Source organism: Mastigoproctus giganteus, chromosome 9, assembly GCF_048544385.1.
Source record: "Mastigoproctus giganteus isolate SK-2022 chromosome 9, ASM4854438v1, whole genome shotgun sequence".
Lineage (NCBI taxonomy): Eukaryota > Metazoa > Arthropoda > Arachnida > Uropygi > Thelyphonidae > Mastigoproctus > Mastigoproctus giganteus.
This window is the reverse complement of record NC_143583.1, coordinates 155,560,660-155,578,138: the sequence shown is the minus strand read 5'-3', so window position 1 is coordinate 155,578,138 and position 17,479 is coordinate 155,560,660. Positions and strand designations below refer to the sequence as shown.

Below are 17,479 nucleotides of genomic sequence, written 5' to 3'. Positions count from 1 at the left end.
GCTATGTATTTGATAAGTTACAACTTAATATTCACAGAGCCTTTCTTATTGGTGATCTTGGCGTGAAAATCACATCTCGAAACTGGTAACATAATATAATATACATCGTAGTAGTAATTGCAGTGTTTTAAATTATAGTAAATAAGTAGTTCGAAGGTTCCCATTAGTTAAGCAAATTTTTGTATGTAGTTTGGCATTTAGATTCAGTAGTGTTCATTAAGCCCTCATATTAGTCCATCAAAATATTGAATTAGGTTTTAATTTCCTCTTACTTTCTGTGACAAAAGCCCACAATGACATCTCCTTTGGCTGTATTGTCCCACTACAGAAAACTCTACAAAAGGCAAGAATTATCACACTAAATATAGTACTGATTCACAGGAGAACCTGCCATCAGAACTTCTCTGCTGAGCCAAAGCATTCCCACTACTTTGTGCTTTTTGCTTTGCTGCTCTCTTTTGAGCATGATTTTAGTCTAAATGTAATTTAAAATTATCATAAAAACTGGGAGATAAATGCATAATAATGGTGCACTATTTCCAGATTATGCTCAAAAGAGAGCAGCAAAGCAAAAAGCAGAAAGTAGTGGGAATGCTATGACTTAGCAGGGAAGTGCTGATGGCAGGTGTTGTTGTTGTTGTGCTGAGTGTTTTTTGCCACAAAGGCCTCCTGGGCCATATTGTGCCTGTTCATGATTAACTTATGCCTGAATCTTTTATGTATAGTTATCAGAGGCAATTATATATATTTATGCTTATGAAGTATTGAAACAGAGCTTCAAAATCTGCATTATTGACAAGTATGTGTTGTAAAGTTAAAGATTACTGAAAGTTGAACAGAGAGCAAAACTATTTCCGGATACTTGAATATTGGGGCATTCTATGAGAATATGTTTGATTGCTAATTGGGATCGACAGAAGGAACACTGAGGAGGGTTCTCTCCCATAAGCAACAACAGATGAGCTATAGAGGAATGACCAATTTGGAGTCTTGCCAAAATGACTTCTTCTCGCCTGCTTTTCATGAAACTAGAAGTCCACAGTTGAGGTTCTTTTTTAATCTGGAATAGTTTGTTACTCACTTGAGTTTGCCACAGTTCAGCCCATTGATTCCAACATGCTGTTTTAATAATCTGTAATCAGTGTATGGCACTTTTAGATGGCAGAAAGATCTGCACATTCATTACCTGGGATGCCAACATGACTAGGGTCCAACAGAATGTAACCATCTGTTATCATATGTTTGATATTGATATAATTGCGACCTGATCTATTTCACAGTGAGATGGTGGGAAGAAGTAGGAGATTGAACAGCAGTGACCTCAATTAAGGAGTCTGTATATATATAAGAGCTTGCTTCAATTGCTGCTTGGTTATATTATCTAGGGCTAGCTTTATTGCATACAATTCTGCAGTACAGATACTTCATTCTGTAGGAAGAGACATGGCTATTGAGAAGGTAAAGAAAATTGCTGTAGCACCTACAGGTTCATCTGTTTTTAAGCCTTCAGTATAAACAAGTAGTTTCTCTGCATTTTCTAAGGTGTAGGCTTCATGTAGCTGCTGTAAGTTGTTTCGCAGGGAGCCTTTTCCCGACCTAACAAAGAAATTATCACAAAAAGGTGTGGATTGAATCCAGGGATGTTCAGGAGAACAACATCTTCGAGGATATGCTGAAAGTTTATATTCTAACTAGGCATCAGTTCTTGCAATCTAAGACCTACAGGGAGGTTTTCATTAGGTTTATTATGGTATAGCATTATATACTGAGGGTCAAACAGGAATTCCCATTTGGGATGAGATGGGATACTTTTAATTTTTGTAGCATAGCTACATAGTAATAATTTTTGTCTGAGGTGCAATAGGGATTCATTTGCCTCAATATACAGGCTGTGGACTGGAGATGTTCTGAAGGCTCCAGTGGCTATCCTTAGGGCACTATGTTGAATGGTATTCAGACGTAACAAGGAACTGTTTCTTGCAAAGTCATAAACAGGTGATCCATAATCTAAGCAGGACTGAATTAAAGTTTTATAAAGATATAAGAGGGAGTGTCTATCAGCACCCCAGGAGTTTGCAGAGACAGCTCTAAGATGTTTAGTTTCTTTAGCCAGGCCGTTCTAAGGTAGGCTGTGATTGGAAAATTTAAGTTTATTGTATAGATATAAACCCAAAAAACAAAAATTGTTGGTAAGGGGAATCAGGTTTTTTAAAATATATTTCAAGATCCGGATGTAGTTTGCATATTTTGCAGAAATGAATTGCAGTAGATTTATTTTCTGCTAAAGAATATCCATTCCGTTGCACCCATGATTCTATTCTGGCTATGGATAGTTGAAGTTGCCTTTCAATGGCATTCATCATTTGTGACTGACCAGAGATAATGAGGTCATCAGCAAACATGTATGATTCAACTGTTTTTGGTATGTCTTGCATCATATTTGTAATTCTTATTGTGAATAGGATTGTGCTTAGGGTGGAACCCTGTGGTACACCCACCTCTTGTTCAAATGATTTAGAAAAACTGTTCATACATCTGACCTGAAATGTTCTGTGATGCAGGAAGTTTTGTATCCCCTGTGGGCATCTGGAAAATGTGGCATTTAGGAGAGAGTGTTCCGTCGGTTGATGGCATTTCAAATCCCCCTGAACGGGGCTGTGACCCAGAGCAGGTGCAAGGCCCATAGCTGATGCCGTCTCCGTCAGTTGTGATCTCCTTGGAGTGGAGTTGCTTGGGAGTGCACCCCTAAGTGGGTGGTAAACTCCACCTAAGGCTAAATATGGCCGTGAGACCGATAGCAAACAAGTACCATGAGGGAAAGTTGCAAAGAACTTTGAAGAGAGAGTTCAAGAGTATGTGAAACCACTCATAGGCAAACAGGTGGGCCCTCGAAAGCCAAAAGTGGAGGGATTCAGTCAGTGGAAGGGTGGCTGGTGCCCGTCTGAATGACGGACCATGCCAGTCCCCTCAAGTTTATTTTCAAAAAAGAACGAAGACCAAAAGAATGATCTTGGAGGACACCATATCTCTTCCAAGTGGTAAACTGTAGCCATTATCAATCAACTGCAGGATGGAAGCCTCCTCAATGATTAATGTTGAAGGAAATGGACCGTAATCTGTCGCGCTGGTCCAGTGCGGGTTGGGAGATTGCCGGTATTTAGCAGTCAGGGGTTTGAACCTCGGTCTACTCAAAGAGCATGTGCTACTGCACTCCTGCCCCTGACCACTCAGCTATTAGGCCTTCAAGTGGTATTGAAAGCTTTCTCATTGTCAAGATTAACCATAACCAGATGTTGTCTCCTTACGAAAGCATTGCAGATGTTTGCTTCTGCTTTGACCATCACATCGAAGGTTGAGCGATTCTTCCGAAGCACATACTGGTTTCGGTTTAACAGGTTGCCCATTTCCAGAAACCACATTAGCTGCCTGTGAATCATTTTTTCTAAGATTTTGCCTAAACAGCTACTCAGTGAAATTGACCTGTAATTATGCGGGATGGTATGATCCTTCCTTGACTTCGGAAATGCTAGTACAATTGAGTGACACCAGGATTGTGGATATGCATTTTCTAAAAATATTCAGTTGTAGAAATTCAACAGGGAGTTCACTGCTTTGTTATTTAGTGTTTTTAACATTACATAACACACTCTATCTGGAACTGCAGCAGTACTTTTAACCTCTTCAGTTTCGAGCTCGATGGCTCTAAAGGTGGAAACATTTTGTTATCCATCTTTGCTGCTTTCATCCCTGAGAGAGTGGATTTCTTCTCCCAGGTTACCAGCCCCACCAAAGGGAGGCAGGAGCAATGCCACTAGAGTGACCAAGTGGTGTAAAAGTTAGTATATTAGTTAAATGGAAAAAAAGAAAAGTGGTTTTCCTCTCTGAAACTTAGTTACAGTTCGTAAGACTAAGTTTACTATAACTTAATGAAAACGTAGGAAAACTTTTACAAATGAGCAAAACTGTAGCTTCGGGAAAAATGCTCTAGAAATCACAGAGAATCGCTTGATCACTATAACGCTTGGCACCCAGGGCCAGGTTCTCCTCTAAATCAATACTATATTTAGTGTGATAATTCTTGCCTTTTGTAGTGTTTTCTGCAGTGGGACAATACAGCCAAAGGGGATGTCGTTGTGCTTTTGTCACAAAAAGTAGGAGGAAATTAAAACCTAATTCAGTATTTTGATGGACTAATGTGAGGGCTTAAGGAATAGGACTGAAGCATTCAAAGAAATAGAAAGGACCAGCAAATAATCAGATGGCCACCACAATGCTGGAGACTACAATTGTATATCACATGTCACAAGGGTCTATAAATCACTGAGAATCGCTTGATCACTATAACGCTTGACACCCAGGGCCAGGTTCTCCTCTAAATCAATACTATATTTAGTGTGATTATTTTGCCTTTTGTAGTGTTTTCTGTAGTGAGACAACACAGCCAGAGGAAATGTCGTTGTGTGCTTTTGTCACAAAAATCGTGAGAAAATTAAAACCTAATTCAATATTTTGATGGACTAATGTGAGGGCTTAAGGAATAGGCCTGAAGCATTCAAAGAAATAAAAAGGACAAGCAAATAATCAGATGGCCACCACAATGCTAGAGACTACAACTGTATATCACATGTCACAAGGGGGGGGGGAGATCAATTGTGGAAGAAAGTGCTAGACCTATACAGAGAAGATATTTTCAGTAACATCTTCATCAGAGAAATGGGAAATACATACTGCAAAAAGGATAGGTGGAATAGGACCAGGATATGCTTACCAGGGGCAAATGCTGATATACAGCAGCTACCATCTTTTAAGGGTACAAAAGGTAATAACATTATGCATATTGGAATTAATGGCAACAAGAAAACAAGATCTGAGAAATGACTTAGCAAGTAAACTTAACAAGTAACAAGTAAGCTGGGTTAGAATGGTTAATGACAGTAATCAGTATATGCTACTGCAACAAGATCTAGATAAATTAGGCAGATGAGCTGAGAAGTGGCAACTGAAGTTTAACATTGACAAATGCGAGGATCTTCATTTGAGTAGCAGTAATCCTAGATCAACATAACAACTGGGGGGTACCACACTCAGGATAATGGACAATGATGGAGGTCTGGATGTAATTGTGCAGTCAGATATGAAGTTCTCTGAGTAGTATGACACGCTGCCAGAACAGCCGATCAGTTTTGTCAATGATATACAGGAATAGTGCCAGTAGAGATACGGAGGAGATTATGGTGGTTTTATAAGCCAATGGTTACACTATAGCATTAGCATTAGCAGGGGCACATGATGCAAGAAAGCAAGCTTATATAGCATCGGCCAAAAAAAAAAAAAACCACACACACACCCTGCTCATTTCACCCATCCGCACGCTCCAAATGTATGTCTAGTTCTGCCTTGAATCTGTTTAAGCTATCAACTTCTACATCAGCAGATGGAAGTTTGTTCCAATAATCAACCACCTGCTGGCTAAAGGCAAACTTCTGTACATCTATCCTACAACTGTCTTTCCTCAATTTGAATTTATGCCTTCTCAGGTGATTATACTGAGCAAGGGGAATAATCCCATCAGCACTGAGCATGCTCAAACCATTCAAGGCTTTATACACCTCAATCGGGTAACCTCACAGGTGTCTAGTCTCCAGACACTGTAATTTGTGGCGCCTCCGTAGCCAGGTGGGCAGGAGCAGCAGTGCGTAGCACACTCTTCTTGATTAGACCGGGGTTCGAGCCCATGATGACCAAATACGGAGGATGCAGAAAGGTCAGGGAATGACCACCGCACATCCCCGGAGCAATATGGCCTTAGTTGCTAATGCTCCTAAAAACCAAACAACAACTGTAATTTGCAAAACTTAAGCCATTCTTCGTAAGTTTACCTGTTCCATTCACTAAACATTTATCAATGTCAATGCCCTTCTCTGTACTCGTTCCAACAGCTCTACATCCTTCTTAAAATGAGGCTTCCAGACCTGTATACAGTACTCAAGATGTGGCCTGACCATTGCCTAATACAAGAGAATAATCACCGCCTTATCCCTGCTAGAAAAATTCCTGTATATCATTGACAAGACACCATGAGCTACTCTTGCACATCGTCTGCACCATTCATAAAACTTCATATCTGCCTACACAATTACCCTCAGATCCTTTTCACTCTCTACCACTGTCAGTGTAGTACCAAACAGTTGATATGTTACTCTGGGGTTACTGAAACCCATATGCAGTACTTTACATTTGTCAAGGTTAAACTTTAGTTGCCACCTCTCAGCCCATCTGCTCAACTTTTCCAGATCCTGTTGCAGAGCGTACTCTAATTAGTGTCATTAACAACCCTGCCGACCTTCGTATCGTCTGCAAACATGGATAAAGGATGGTTGATTGGGAGAAGACAGAGAGTGGTAATCAATGGACACTGAACCCTGGGAGACTCCACTAATAACATTAGTCCAGATGATCAGTGTCCATTGATTACCACTCTCTGTCTTCTCCCAATCAACCATCCTTTATCCATAGCAGCAATCTGCCTCCAATGCCACACTACTCCAATTTGTGCAGCAGTCTTCCATGTGCAACAGTATCAAAAGCCTTTCTAAGATCCAAATATATGATATCAAAATTATTCTTTGCATCCAGTTCCTTTGTGACTACATCAAAGAAGTCTTTTCTGACCAATCAAATTGGTCAGAAAAGACTTCCCCTTAACAAACCCATGCTGTGTCCAAGTTATAACTGAGGTCTTGTCTGATCCTGCAATGCTTCTTTAACCAGTGCCTCCATTAATTTCCCTGGAACAGAAGTTAAACTAACAGGTCTGTAATTATCTGTGCCTTCCTTGGATCCTCCTTTGTGGATTGGGGTCGCATTTGCACATTTCCAGTCCATGGGGACCTCCCCTGAGTCCAAGGAAGCTCTCATAATTATGGTGAAGCGTTTGCTTACTTCCTATACTGCCTCCTTTAATATAACTGGATAGATTCCATCCACCCCAAATGCCTTTCTTATGTTTATCTTCAACAATTTCTCCTCCACTTTACTCTCAGTTACTACAAGATTATCTAGCTTCCTGTCAGAGTTTAATACACCTCTGGCATTCCCCTCCCTGAATAACTCCTCATGTGCGAATGTAGATGCAAAATATTGATTTAGTTTCTTAGCTACCTGAGCAGGATCATCAACAGTTGAACTACTGATATCAAGTGGATCAATCTGATTCATCCCCTTCCTTCTAGAGTTTACATAAGTAAAGAACTCTTTGTTGTTTTTCTTTGAATCCTTTGCCAAAGATTTCTCGGTCTGTCATGACCACAAATACGGAGAATGCAGAAAGGTCAGTGAATGACTACCGCATATCCCCGGAGCAATATGGCCTTAGTTGCTAATGCTCCTAAAAACCAAACAACAACAACAACTGGTCTGTAATTACTCGTGTCTCCTTTCGATCCCCCTTTGTGAATTGTGGACACATTTGCACATCTCCAGTCCATGGGGCCCTCCCCTGACTCCAGTCACCTGTTAATTTATATGTATCCCATGCAATTTTCTTCTCCGCCACAAGTCTAATTAGTTCATCTGACATCCATTTAGGCCTAAATCTTGAACAATATTTCTTAGTTGGTATGAAAAGCCTAGTAGCTTCCAAGATTATTTCTTTGAATGCTTCCCATTTTGAATTTTCTGTTGGTAACATCATCAGTTGGCCCAACCGTATAGAATTTAAATACTGTCTCAGACCACCGTAGTCACCTTTACGAAAGCAAAAACCCTTCCCTTTACCCCTAATGGTAGTTACCTCTTTGAGTAAGTTCCAATTCAGCACACTGTGATCACTGCCACCTAGTGATTTCTTTATCTGCAGATTCTTAATGCACGAAGAATCACTACTGATAATCAGATCAAGAGTATTACTCCCTCCAGTTGCTTCCCGAACATGCTGCTGTAGAAAACAATCATCCAATAAATCCACAAAAGCCTTGCTAGTGTGTGAGTGACCAACCACAAATTCCAGTCAATTTCTGGGAAATTAAAATTCCCCATTATAAGACACTCTGATTTACTGGCCCACTCTATTTCTCTTCACAATTGCTCATTGTACTCATCAAATTCATTAGGCCTATAGCACACACCTACTCTCATTTTTCCTTTCCCAGTGCTTATGTCACACTAAACAAACTCAACATTGCATTGTCCACCAACATCAGTTGGATGCACTTCCTTAGATTTTATGTGTTTCTTAACTATAGTTTCCCATAAATTAAACTATGTATGTAGTGTAAAGGCGTTGTTTTTAATTGCATCTCATATTGTGGCTACCTTCACAAGGAGATATGTTGTTGTTGTTGTTGTTGTTGTTGTGGTTTTTTGGTGCAAGGGCTACTTAGGCCATATTGCACCTATCACCGTTATGAATGTTACATATGCATGGTGATTTTGATGGTATTACTCAAAAATGATCATATAATTCGATCTTTTTTATAAAGTGAAAGAACTCCAGCAGATTAGCGTCGTTACCTATGATGTGGGAGAGTGTCAAAGGTTCTTTAAGGTTTGGCAGAAAGCTAAAAGAGACTTGGCGGGCAGTGGTGTATAATGTACACTCAATAAGAATATGCTTCATTGTGAGTGGACAGTTGCACTGTGTGCATTGTGGAGGATCATTACCTGTGAGGAGATAAAGGTGAGTAAGATGACTGTGGCCAATTCGCGCTCTGGTTAAGATTACTTCCTCTCTCCTGTTTATACGGAAACTGGAGGTCCACGGTTGCGGTTCAGGTTTTATTTGGCGGAGTTTATTGTGCGTTTGGGCTTGCCATTGAATTCTCCATTGTTCTTTACACATTCTTCGAATGTTACTTTTGTAGTCAATATATGGAACGTCATGCTGTGATAATTCTCTGTCGGATGGGTGTTTGGCGGTATAGTCTGCACATTCGTTTCCTTGTATCCCAGCATGGCCTGGGATCCAACAGAAAATGGTCACTCGTTGTAGTTCTTGAAGATGCATCAGTTTCGATTTTATGAGCTTTATTAAAGGATGTGTTTTAGAAGAATTGTTCTGTAAAGCTATAATCGCACTCTGGGAATCCGTATATATCATGCTTTTATGGATGGCCAGATGGAGGATATTTTCCACTGCAAGTTTGATGGCGTATAATTCAGCTGTATAGCTGCTGCATTCATTGGGAAGTGGTACGGAGAAGGTTTTATGAGGGAAAATGGCTGAAGCACCCACTCCACTCTCAGATTTTGATCCGTCAGTATATATTTTTGAAAAATGCAGATAATTTTGTGTATGGGCTATATGGAGTTGTTGTATATTAACATTTGCAAGAGAGTGTTTTCCCCAGTTTAGAAAATAATTGTCACAGAGTGGTGTAATAGACCTCCATGGGGGATCCGTACTGCTTAAATCTTGAAGAACTTTATCGGGCTCTATATTCCAAGTTTCTGATAATGCTTGAGCTCTGAGAGCAAAAGGCTGAATTGCTCTAGGTTTATTTCTATAGAATGTTGTGAATTGTGGGTCGTTAAGTATTGGCCTAATGGGATGGGTAGGTAGACTTTGGATTTTAGTTGTATAGTTAAGAATTAACATCTTTCTCCTGAGGGTTAGAGGAAGTTCATGAGCATCAATATAAAGACTTTGAACTGGTGAAGTTCTATAAGCGCCTATAGAAATCCTCAGGGCAGAGTGTTGAATTGGTGCAAGTCGCGCTAGCACGCTTTCCCTAGCAGAATCATACACCGGGGCACCGTAATCAAGGCGAGATCTGATTAGGGCTCTATACAAATGCAGTAACGTGTACCGATCTGCACCCCATGATGTAGAAGAAATGACTCTGAGTATGTTCATTTTTTTCAGGCAAGACGTCTTTAGATGTTTAACGTGCTCTATGAAGTTCAACTTACTATCAAAAGTCAGACCAAGCAGACGAATGTTGCTCACAACTGAGATAGGCTGATTTGTTAAGTGTACTTCTGGATCTGGATGCATCTTCCTTTTGTTACAAAAGTGAACTACTTTAGATTTTGAACAAGAGAGTCGATACCCATTCTGTGCCATCCATAACTGAATATTATTAATTGAAATTTGGAGCTGCCGCTCAATGAAAGTCATGTTTTGAGAACTGCAAGAAAAAGTGAGATCATCGGCATAGAGGTATGAATTCACAGTGCTGGGCATATATTTAGTAATATGGTTTATTCTTATTGCGAATAAGGTGGCACTGAGCACAGAGCCTTGTGGGACCCCTTCTTCTTGTACATATGTTTGAGAGAGAACTTGTCGGTATCGGACTTGAAAAGATCTGTACTGAAGGAAATTCAATATGAAGTACGGTAAGTGGCCTCTCAGGTCAAGGGAATGCAGATCTCTTAGGATACCAAAACGCCATGTGGTGTCGAAGGCTTTTTCTACATCAAGGCATACCATGACGAGATGCTCATTTCGAATGAATGCATTCCTGATGTTTGTTTCCACTTTGACCATGAGATCCAGGGCTGATCGATTTTTCCTGAATCCAAATTGATTGTCAGAAATTATATATTTAGAGTCGAGAAACCAAGTAAGTCGACGGTGAATTATTTTTTCTAGGGTTTTGCTTAAGCAGCTGGTGAGAGAAATAGGTCTATAGTTTTCAGGAATGGAATGATCTTTTCCTGGTTTCGGAATTGCTATTATATAGGAGTGGTGCCAGGAACTGGGGAAACAGTGTTCAAGAAAGATGCGATTGAAAAAAGTGAGCAGTGAACAGACCGATTCTTTATTTAAGTGTTGGAGCATTATGTAGTATATTCCGTCGGGGCCTGCAGCACTGTGTTTTGAGCTAGATATGGCTTCTTGAAGTTCAAGCATTGTAAGCGGCTGATTATAAGGTAAAGTACATTTATTCGTGGGTCTGAAGTTCAGTTTGGACTTTTCAGCTAATACTTTGATCTTCTGGAATGATAGATCATATGCTGTTGAGGCAGATAACTGTGAAAAAACAGTCCCTAGGGCATTCGCTATATCTGTAGGAGAAGAAAGATCCTGTCCATTCCAGTTGAGAATTGGGGAGGATAATCGGGGAACTTTGCCACTTAGTTGTTTTATTTTCCGCCATATTATTCTTGAATCAGTATTTTTATTAATCGAGCTCGCAAATCGAATCCAAGATTCTCTTTTGGCTTTCTTCCTAATGTGACGGGCCTTTGCTCTGAGTCTCTTGTAGTTTATAAGATTGGCGGTGGTGGGATATTTTCGAAACAGATTCCATGCTCGGTTTTTTTCTTTTTTTGCACCTTTGCACTCTTCGTTCCACCAATAGTTTATGGTTCTATGGGTTGTTGACTGTGATTGTGGAATCGCAGTGCATGCAGCAGCCAGTATTTGTCTCGTGATGTGGTCAGTAGCTCTGTCAATAGGACAGGTTTCGATTATCTGTTCATCAAAGGACACTCGGGAAGTGAATTTTGCCCAATCTGCTCTGTGAAATTTCCATTTTACATAGTTTTGGGAAATTATGGAATGTCCTGTTTGAATCTTACATATTAGCGGAAAGTGGTCACTATTTAGCGGGTTGTCGAGGGCCGTCCACTCAATACTAGGGAAGAGGATCGGAGAGCATATTGAAAGGTCTATTGCAGAAGTTTTACCCGTAGAGAGATGGATGTAAGTTGGCAAGCCAGTATTTAGTATAGTCAGATTTTGTCTGTCAGCAAGCTGTTCGATAAGTTGTCCTCGTCTATCTGCATTGGGAGAACCCCACAATGGATGGTGTCCATTGAAGTCACCCAATAAACAGATAGGGGTTGGCAACTGCTGAATAAGATCTTCCAGTTCATGGATGGTATAGGAGTGTTTGGGCGAAAGGTAGATAGAAACAATTGTCAAAGTAATACCAATCACAATACGTGTTGCAACAGCTTCGATGGAGGTTTGTAAAGGAATTAATCTGCAAGGTACTCGTGAGTCTATGAGTATGGCTACCCCTCCGTGAGAATTATTTGTAGCAGTTCTGTCCTTTCTAAAGAGTGAATAATTCTTAACTGAGAGTGATACATGACATGTTAAATTTGTCTCTTGTAGGCAAATGCCTACGGGATGGTAGCGATCAATTAACTCGTGAATATCATCAATGTTACTGCGAATTCCTCTACAGTTCCACTGTATGATTTGGTGCATTATTTGGTTTTGTTACTTGAGGAAGATTCTGAGTCTTTTTTATTCCCAGGCTGTTTGTGGCGATCGAGTTTCATTTTCTCTTTTCTTGGAAAGGTTGGGCGTCCGGTATCCAAGACATCTTCTGCATGAAGATCTAGGATAGGTTCATTTGGGTCAGTGTTGTTATCAGTGTCCATATTTTCTGAAGTGATATTGTTTGTCTTCCTATTTGTAACTGAGTCCGTTTTTGACTTTGAAATATCTGATGGTCTATGTGGGGTTGCTGGTGGGACTGTGACAGGGGTGTTGTTGGCTCTATCTACTACCTTTTGTTCTTTTGGAGTCTGTTTCACTGATGGTGACAGTATAGATCGGGCCCAATCTGCAATCGACATGGCTGGGGGAACTGATACTTCAGTTTGTGTTGCTGTTGTTTGGTATTTTTGCATTGCTGCTGCATATGTGTTCTTAGGTGCGTTAAGCATAATTTGTTTTCTTGCCTCTTGGTATGTGACTTTTCGTTCTACCCTGTACTTTTGGATTTTTTTTTCAGTTTTCCATAGATCGCATGACTTGGAGTAGGCTGGATGCACGCCTTTGCAGTTCAGACAGTGCGGTGTTTTGGCGTCACAGTCTGTGTGCGAATGTTCTTTCGACCCACAGTTTGGGCAGACTGGATCTCCTCGACAAGCCATTTGTGCGTGACCAAATTTTTGGCACTTATAGCATCTTATAGGATTCGGGATAAAGGGTCGTACTCGGCAGTTGAGATAGCCGGCTTTGACACTGGATGGCAAGATAGGTGTTCCGAATGTCAGGATGATGTTGCGGGTGGGAACAAGTTCTCCATCTTTCCTGATCATGATGCGTTTGGCTTGTATCACTTTCTGATGTTTGAGTTCTTGGGCCAGTTCATCTTCTGTTACATTTATCAGATCCCACTCTGCAATTACTCCCTTGGAAGTATTTAGTGTTGCATGAGGGGTAACTTGAATGGGTAGTCCGCCAAATATTGTTAGTTTCAACAGTCTCTCAGAATGTGCACGACTCACTGTTTCTACCAAGAGGTCTCCAGATCTTAGTCTTCTCACCATTTTGGGAGAGCCCGCCACATTTTCCAAACATTTTTGTATAAGAAATGGTGAGAGAGTGCTCATAGATTTGTCCGACAGACTATGTAAGATAAGGAATGATGGGCATTCCTGTTGGTCTGTGTCTGTACGCAGTCGTTTAGACTTTGTTACATCGTGAGAAATTTCATGATCAGCATTGTTGATGGTACTGGATGAGCGCCTAGGCTGCTCAAGCTCTGGGTAATTGTCGTAGTCCATGTTAGGCTCCTTTTTGCCCTGGGAGGTTGACTTTCCCTCCCAAGTTTCCGGCCCCGCCACGGGGAGGCAGGAGCAGTGCCGCAAGGAGGCCAAGCGGTTAGATAAGTTAGTTGGTTAGTAAAATAGAGTAAATATATGTAATGAAAAAGAAAGGTGAGTTTCCTTCCTTGTTCTTACTTGTGATTTATCAAGTATAGAACTGAATTATAAATGAACTTCCAGTAAAAAACGATATAACTTAAAATGAACTTTTATCACTGGGAAAGATCGCTATATATTCGCACTTTGAACGCTTGACCTCGAATTCGCTTGGCACCCGGGGCCACAAGGAGATACAGATATTGCACTACTTCGAATAAGTAATGCTTCTCTAGTAGAGAAGACTACTGTTATTTATTCTCAGTGGATACCGCCACTCAGATGGCACCATTTCAAAGCTGTTGGCCTATCATCAGTGGGTGGGCAGGTACCCTCATAATGCAAACATGCCATCACAGTTGCAAAGTGGTTCCACAATATAAGAGATGCCAAATGGCAAACAAAAATGATAATGTATTTTAAAGATGAAATGCACAAGGCATAATAGCATATGGGTTTAAATAACTATATTATATAGTTATTTAAATCCAATAACTATAGTGGAACTATATAATATAGTTCCACTATAGTGAAACTATATTATATAGTTATTTAAATCCATATGCTATTATGCCCTGTGCATTTTGTCTTTAAAATACGTTATCATTTGTTCACCATTTGGCATTTCTCATATTGTGGAACCACTTTACAACTGTGATGGCATGTTTGCATTATCAGGGTACCTGCCCATTGAACAATGATAGGCCAACAGCTTTGAAACAGTGCCATTGGGTGGTGGTATCCACTGAGAAAAAATAACAGTGGTCTTCTCTACTAGAGAAGCATTACTTATTCGAAGTAGTGCAATACCTGGTATTTTGTTGTGAAGGTAGCACAATATGAGATACAATTAAAAACAATGCCTTTACACTACATACGTATGGTATATCTATACCGATATTATATAGTTATTTAAACCCATATGCTATTATGCCCTGTGCATTTCATCTTTAAAATATATAGGTTTATATATAAACCTATATATAAACCCTGAAAAAAAGCATAATAATTATCAAATACAAAATCAATTACTTTATAACTTGCCTTAATAGCTTCAATTACACCTCTTCTAAACATTTTTCCAGCAAAATCAGTATACTTTTTGTTAAAATCTTCAAGGAAATTTCTCATCTTTTCTCGGGGAACCTGTAAAATAAGAATATAAAAAAATATGTTAATATAAATTTTTATATAAAAAGAACTATATGTTTTGGGTATTTGTGCTCACTTGACAAGGAAACTGAATCAGCACAAAATTTTCAGTGTATTCTGTAGGTCTCTAAGAAAGGTGATCCATTTCAAAATTCTATGACTTATTCAGAATATTCTTAGCTACCCTTGTTAACGCATTCCCTTCCCCCAAGAAGTGCTTCAAAAACACTATCTCATGACTAGTGGGAGTATTCAAAGCCAGAGGCTGTGGTTGTTCATTTTTAGGAGCATCAGACCATATTTTGTGTATTTTGTCTGTAGAAATGTGCGTTCACAAGCCAAACTGAATGTTTTTCAGGCTAAAAAACCTGGAATAACTCATGATAGGGAGGGGGTACTGCTCCCTCCACCTGAGATTGACCAACTACATCCTGACAGAAGAGAACTTTAGAAATTTCTCCAAAGGGATTAGACCCCAGACCTCTCCAAACAAGCAACAAAACCACTATATTGTCAGAGAGGACAAGCTACAAGCACTTGATTAGATAATCCTATTGCAGGTCATCAGGAGTTCGTTACATTCAATACACATTTCATGTTTTTCGTGTTCTCTGTATAATTGCCTTCATAGGTTTAACAGTGTTAAATACAGTGCTTGTAAAACTCAAGAGTAAATTTCTAAGTCAAATTTTTAATGCAATATAATATAATTTAATTAATTTGAATCTCTCCAAAGAAACTAATAACATATATTTTTTAATTCTTACAAATCAATTTTTATTTAAAAATCTAAAAATCCAACTTGAAAAAACTGAAATTTAATTTATAATAAGATCATGAGCAGTAGAGAAACACTCCTCAATGGCATGAGTAAACAGATGAAATTGATATATTTAAACTTAGCAATGATTATGTCTGTATCTTTCAGAACCTTGCAAATATAAAATTCTTTTAAAAATTACATTTCAAATTTACACATTCTAAAATATCCCAGTCAAACTAAATCTCAAATTGAATTGTGCAGGACATATAATGGAAGAATGATAATAATAAATAAATACAGCATACTCAATAACTGAAATACTCATAAGTTTAATTTCTTGATATCTCAACATTCTTGTTAATTCAAAATGCATTTAATGTTGTTCTTGATAATTTGATGTGTTTTTGTGATTCAGTTTCACAAAACTAGGTCAACATAAAATGTTTCTATACAGAATAAACCGAAGCAGAAATATGTAGGAAACACATCAATAACATGTTCATTATATCAATTCTGACAGTGGCAAAACTACCATATCACCAGATCTGTATAGTGGATGGGGGTCCAAAGAGTCAGAAAGTCAGATGGTTGATAAGACATGGTTTTTTAGATCCACTTGGACTTCTTGCAGGATGAGGAGGACAGAATTTATAGATTTGCCAGTGATTAATGAGCCATCTCTCTCTCTCTCACTAAATCACTTTACAAAATTGTGTAATTATCTGTTAATAAGTCTGATATAAAAAGTATTTGCAGCTGCAGTAATTCTGTTTGTTTATAATGAATTGTTTCAGCAGTTTCTGTATGTTACATAAATATGAAAGTTACAGTAAGTACTGTAAGTATGTACAGGAGAAAATCACACAACTTTATTATGTGAATTTCCATAGGGGGCACTGATGATGTGTTTTCTGTTTAGCCTCTTTTGGTTTTGATTTTTCATTCAGAGTAGATGTATGTCCAATTTAGTAAAAGTTTAAAAACTCTGCAGGTTGACACCAAAGAGAAAACTATAAAGATTCTGTTAGTTGCAGGTAAAATTTGAATCAATCCCGACTCCAGAAAAGAGTGACAAGAATAAGTCTGCAATTACTGCTAAATTTGGGATTTCTTCTAATATGCTCTCAACTTATCAGCAAATTAGGATGCAATTTGGAAGCAAACAGAATAAACCCATCCCTTAATATAAGAAATGAATGAGAAATACAGGTCGCTCAGATATGGAAGATATATATAGGGTGATCCAAAAGTCAGTAAACAATTAAAGAATCGGTATTTCAGTAAATTTTTGACAAGATTAGAGCAGAAATTCATAGAATTACATGGGTTTTATTCTGAAAGAATGCCAAAAAAAATTATTTCCAAATATGTCCACCAGGTGCCGCTAGATCTGTAACACCACAAAGCACCTTATTATAGTAAATGTTCAATGTGGCAGCCTTTGCTGCTGAGCACAGCCTGAAGACGAGTAACGACGTTATGGACAGCATGAAATAGCATTTCTGGGGATATCATTGATACCTGTCATCGTATAGAGTCTTTTAGCATTGCCAATGACGTTGGGTGATCTCTATAAACCCGTGACTTCAGGTAGCCCCATAACCAAAAATCGCAAGACATCAGGTCTGGAGACCTTGGTGGCCATTCATGCTGAAAGTGACGGCTTATCACTCGATTCTCTCCAAACGCTGAGAGTAACTGTTGTTTCAAAGGAGAAGCAATATGGGGGTGATGCTCCATCCTGCATGAATGTCACAACATCCAAAGTTGCCTTTTCCCCCAGGTTAGGGATAACGCAGTTAGTAACAAGTCAGCATAACGCTGACCTGTGACAGTGACAGTTTCAAAACTAGAGCCACTGATTTCTTGAAAGAAATATGGCCCTATAACAAAAGAAAAGGTGAATCCACACCACACCGTTACTGTTGACTGATGCAATGGAGTTTCCGTATA

The 17,479-nt window shown here is 39.2% G+C and overlaps 1 protein-coding gene across 6 annotated transcripts in view; it reads right to left on the bottom strand.

Moving 5' to 3' along the window:
• The window catches only part of LOC150080831 (DNA (cytosine-5)-methyltransferase 3A-like), a 945,959-nt gene that overhangs the window by 537,374 nt on the left and 391,106 nt on the right, over positions 1–17,479 (bottom strand). For all 6 annotated transcript variants that reach the window (XR_016547435.1, XM_090382019.1, XM_090382022.1 and 3 more), the window contains one exon: positions 14,656–14,757. Coding sequence is in view for 5 of the 6 variants with exons in the window: in XM_090382019.1 (XP_090238145.1) it covers positions 14,656–14,757 (102 nt within the window). In the remaining variant the exon portion in view is untranslated. The remainder of the gene's footprint in view (positions 1–14,655; positions 14,758–17,479) is intronic.